This window comes from Belonocnema kinseyi, chromosome 7, assembly GCF_010883055.1.
Source record: "Belonocnema kinseyi isolate 2016_QV_RU_SX_M_011 chromosome 7, B_treatae_v1, whole genome shotgun sequence".
Classification (NCBI taxonomy): Eukaryota; Metazoa; Arthropoda; class Insecta; order Hymenoptera; family Cynipidae; genus Belonocnema; species Belonocnema kinseyi.
This window is the reverse complement of record NC_046663.1, coordinates 138,924,430-138,929,509: the sequence shown is the minus strand read 5'-3', so window position 1 is coordinate 138,929,509 and position 5,080 is coordinate 138,924,430. Positions and strand designations below refer to the sequence as shown.

The 5,080-nt window shown below is 40.4% G+C and overlaps 1 protein-coding gene across 1 annotated transcript in view; it reads right to left on the bottom strand.

Moving 5' to 3' along the window:
* Window positions 1-3,778, bottom strand: part of LOC117176693 (striatin-4) — a 292,342-nt gene extending 288,564 nt beyond the window's left edge. Inside the window, exons 1-2 of the mRNA XM_033366947.1 lie at window positions 3,542-3,778; window positions 2,898-3,333 (exon numbers count right to left, since the gene is read on the bottom strand). Coding sequence (XP_033222838.1) covers window positions 2,898-3,333; window positions 3,542-3,778 — 673 coding nt within the window. The remainder of the gene's footprint in view (window positions 1-2,897; window positions 3,334-3,541) is intronic.
* Window positions 3,779-5,080: the final 1,302 nt, after the last annotated feature.

Here is a 5,080-nt window from a genome sequence, read left to right as displayed (position 1 = left end):
CAAACTGAATGTTAAATCAAAAAGCATGAAAGAGGGAGCTCTTCTTAATATTTTGACACCAAAATCATGTCGATACACCTTACCGACTGCGTGTAAAGCCACTCACGCTTCAACTTGACAGACTGTAGATTATAACTAGACAACTAGACGACTGCTAGCCTCACAAGGGTTACCGTCCTCAGTCCCTTTTTTATGGGGTAAGCAGTAAAGCGGTATATTCTTCTTAAGCCGCCCCTATTAATATCTATACCTGTGTGTAGTACGCGTCTAGGGAACGTGAAGTGGGCATCTAGGGATCGTATAGTGTGAATCTATGTAGTGTCTAGTGGGCATCTAGAAAGCATCTAGTGTGCACCTAAGCATCGAATAGTGTGAACATTCAAATGTTGAACATTCAAAACACGATTTCTCAAAAAAAATATTTTTAAAATTATTGTCATATAACCTTCACTTTTTAAATTATTAAATTATATGTTTCTTCAGACACACCCAACACCCATCTCAAAAATCTCTCATGCAAACTTTTACTTCTCTTGTGTTCTCTCCATCCCCAGATTTCCACATCATAGCTTAACACTGACCATACTAATACATCAAACATCCACACTCTCATCTTCCAGTCATTCTTGAACCTTCTTTTTCCTATACCCCGTACTTGTCTTATTACTTTACGGGTGCATTCCAATCTCTTTCTCACCTGCAGTTCGCTTCCCCCTCTCGTTTCGAACCAAAATCCTAAGCAGCAAAACGCATCAACCAACTCTACCACCACGCCATTTGTCTTCCATTCGTACTCTAATCTACCCCTTTACTTTCTGAAGCACATCATCTTGGGCTTGTTCATATTTATTGTTAAACCCTTTTCTCTTACATATTCTTCGAACACTCTCATTAACAAATACATACCTTTTTTATCATCCGCTGGTAGCACAACGTCATCTGCATATACTAGTGAATACAGTTTGACCATTCCTAATGTTGTCCCTCCTTTCCCTTTCATCTTCAACTTCTTCTCTAAATCTGCCCTAGGTTCCTACTGACTAGATAGTTGAGAACGTAGACGTTATCTATGGTTCCCATCCCTTTTCTAAAACCCGTTTGGTTGTGTGATATACTTCCCTTCTCTTGCACCTCTTTTTCCAACCTCCTTCTAAGCACTTCCGCATACATTTTGTATCCTACGGACATGAGTGTGATACCTCTATATTCCTCCACCTTTTTGCCTTCTCCTTTCTTACTCAACGGTACTACCAGCCCTGTCTTCCACTCCTCCAGCTACCCTTCTCCTTTCCATACCTTGTTTCAAATCCTCCACATCTCTTCCCTCACCCTAAATCCTCCATATTTCAATGCTTTTTTCTCAAAGTCATCTTCCTCTATTGCCTTGTTTTGTTCAACCTTGAAATCGCCTCATTCACCTCATCTCTACTAATATCGTTTCAATTTCCACGTCCCCATCGACCACTTTTCTTCCTTCTCCCTTTACCCTATATTCCACGCCTCCTAACAGCCCCTTGAAGTGCTTCGTCCAATTTTTCATTCCTATTTTATTATTTATACCCTTCCTTCCTCCTCTTTCCCTATTTATCACTTCCCATTACCTCCCTTCTTATACCGCCTTCTCTACCTCTTTCATTAATTTCCCTGCATTCATCGTCCTCATTCATCTCCTAAACTCTTCTTCTTTTTCTCTCGGTCTCATCTCTTTCCTTACCTTATTTATCGCTCCATAAAGTTTTTATAGCAGTGTGTCAACTCCTTCCTCTGTCCGACACTCTATCTCCTCGTTTTCTACATTTTTCTAAATTCTCTCAACTTTTCCTCCCCCCAAATGCCCATTTTCACTTTCTTTTCTTTCCTCTTCCCCTGCTGCCCTTTGAGCCACCCCATCTCATTGTCGCGATTACCGGAAAGTGTTCTGAGCCTATCACGTTGCCCACTTCCATTCTAACCATCAGCCTGCTTATTCTTTTTTTTGCCTGAATGTAATCTATTACGGTGTCCCCTATACCCGCGTACATATATTCACGTTCTTCATCTCGTTTTGTATTGACGTTACAAATTAACCATTCCGCCTCTCCCAGTATGTCCAGTAGCCTCATACCTTTTCGATCCTTTTCCTTTTGTTTCTATTTTCTTATAAACACCTTCTTTTCTCTATTCCATACTTCTCTCCTTTGTTCCCCGGTCTATGCATTCAAATCCCCTCCTATTAGGACCAGCCTCTCCTCTTTCTCTTCTGTCCATTTCCTTATTATTCTCCATCCTCCCTCTTCTCCTCTTCTTCTGTAGATGCATACTACATCCACAATAACTTTTCCTAATTATATTCTATGAAACCATTGTTCCATCCTTTTCTTCTATATACTCTCTTTTTTCTTCCTCTACGACCAGTTCCTTTCTTACCCCTGACAGCATACCACCCATTCCTCTCCCTTTCACGTGCTCCTTTCTTTCTGCTTGCATCTTCCACGCATATGCTTTCGGTAATATTCTTTTCAAGCATTTCCACTCTTTCTCATCCACCCACGTCTCACTCATCATTACTACATCCCATTTCTGCCCGTCGCTCTTTTTGTGCTTATCTCCTTTATTCCTGTAATTCAGATCCTCTTTCCGTTTTCAGTTCTTCTTCTTTCAGTTCTTCCGTTTTCAGTTCTTCTACTTCATCGTCACAAATCTATATCTCCCCGTTGACCCATATCCTATCTCTGCCAATTCTTACCTTATTACCTTTACACCTCACAGTCCATGCCTTTCACTCGAATAGCTACTTTCTTCTCCTTTCCCGCCACGTCAGATCTTCTTCGATTCTTTCATTTCTTCCTTTCAACAACTTCTTTTTCTCCATAAATTCATATTTGTCCTGCTCACTCCCCAAGTTCATTAAAACATACATTCTTTGCCCTCTTCATTCCTTTCTAGTCTTCTTATCACTTCCACTCTGGCTTGCGCGCCGATGTCTCTCATAACCTTCCTAATTTCTTCCTCTACCTTTTCACTGTCCCCTTTCAAACCCTTCACTATTATGTTCTTCTTCCTTTTCTCTCTCTCTCTCTCTTCCCCTTCCATTCTTCTTTCAACCTCCACCAGTCTCAAGCGCCAACTTTCATTCTGCTCGTGCTTGAGCATCTCACACTCGTTCACTTCTTCCATACTTCCTTTCTCTCCCACCTTAAACTCATTCCTTAGTTCTAATTTGCTCACTCTTTCTTCTAGCAGTTTTATGTCCCTTTTCCTAACCTCCTTATTCTCTCTCTGCCTGTTTTCTATACTTTCCAATTTATTCTGCACCTTTTCTTTCTCTCCTTTCCATAATTGATCCCATTCTTCCTACTTTTGTCTCACTTTTCTTACCTAGTCTTTTATCTCTTCCCCTTCTCTCTTCATAATATTCAGTCTTCCGCATGTCTCATCCAATCTTCCGCAAGTCTCCTCTTTAAACCCTTTTATAAGGGCTTCTAACTTTATAAATATATCCCCTTCATCTCTATTTCTCTCCGGCGTTCTTTTTTAGTATTTACCTTCTTAACGTCATTACCCCTCTCCACATCTTCGCCCACCTGCTCTCTTTTCCTTTTATCATCCTCCGTTTTTCCCCTTCGCTATTGATGCTCTCGCTGCTAATTGCGCTCGTCGACTGTTTCCACCTGTGCAACATATCCCTCGACCCCGAGCTTCCCGATTTTGATCCAAGCCTTTCTAAGTTATTGGGCCTCCTGCGCCTATGTCCCTTTCCTCCAATCGATTCTGCCGATGGTGCAGGATGCAAAGGCATAGTGAACGTCTCATCTGCAGTTCCCTCACTCTTGCCTCATCTACGCCGCTAACTTCTCTCTCTTTGCTACCGCTATTCCTATTTGTTTCACTCTTCTCACTGAACTCACTCTGCCTTTTTCCGAAATCTCGTTGTGGACTGTGCATAACCGATATGACTCTAACCTGTTAACTGACCTTGAATCTCACCTCACCCTGCCTTGTCTCTTTCTATCCTCCCCCGAATTTTTAAAATTTTTCCAAAAACTCGCCCTCCTACACTTATTTATTGGAACAATTTGTGTTTATTTAATTCCTTCTCCCTTCTTACCCTTCGAACTCCTACTTACTACCAAGAAACCCAGTATACCACCCAAGCGAACCTAACCTCAAAATCAACTTTCGTCAATTTCTGTATTTTCCATTTAAATGTTCACTTTTTATCACTCCCTTCATTCGCACTTGCACTTTTATCCCAGCACCCTTTCTTACCACACCCTCATCGCACCCACTCAACTTTTCACTTCTCCTCCACCAAAAAATGATCGCGCTCGAAAAACACTGTGTATCCTCTATCGGTACTGGAAACGGAACTTATTGAATTATATAAATCGCACATACGGTTACTTACGTTTATTGCAATTGTTTTTTGATGCGCAAGCGCGAAAAGGAATGATTTGCCTCTCAATTTTCGGCCCTGTTGCTCGCAATTGCATAGGAAATGCAGTGTTTCTATTAAAAAAATAAAGTTTTGAACGTAATAGCGAAGTGTTTGTAAATAAAAATGGAAGAAGATAATGCGATGCCAATAATTGTGAAAAAAATAGAGTTGGAGCGCATAAGAGCTGGTGCTATGGATTGTGCAAAAGTGGTAGTCACATTAAAGCTTTGTACGTCGAATTGTGCGATTTTTATTTTATTTCTTTCCCTAAACCGTGGCTACAATTTAGAAAAGGTAAAATTAATAATGCGAGTATAAAATTCCACTTAAAACGTGTGAAGCAGGCAGAAAATGCAATAAATGGGTGAAGTTGTGTGGACGTGAAGATTCCAAGCTTAAATCAATCAAGAACGTCACAAAAGATACATATATTTGTTCTTTACACTTCTTTGGAGATTCTGGTCCTACAGAAGAGCATCCAGACCCGATAAAATGTCAGCCGAATAATATAACAATTTATTAGAAAAGAATATACTGTGTTGTGACCGTTCTAACCTGAAAATACTTTGTCGTTATGAAACGTCAGTATGTCCAGAGTAGTACGTCATGTGAAGGTTTACTTTCTGTGGGCATAATTACGAATTAAGTTGAAACTTAATCAAT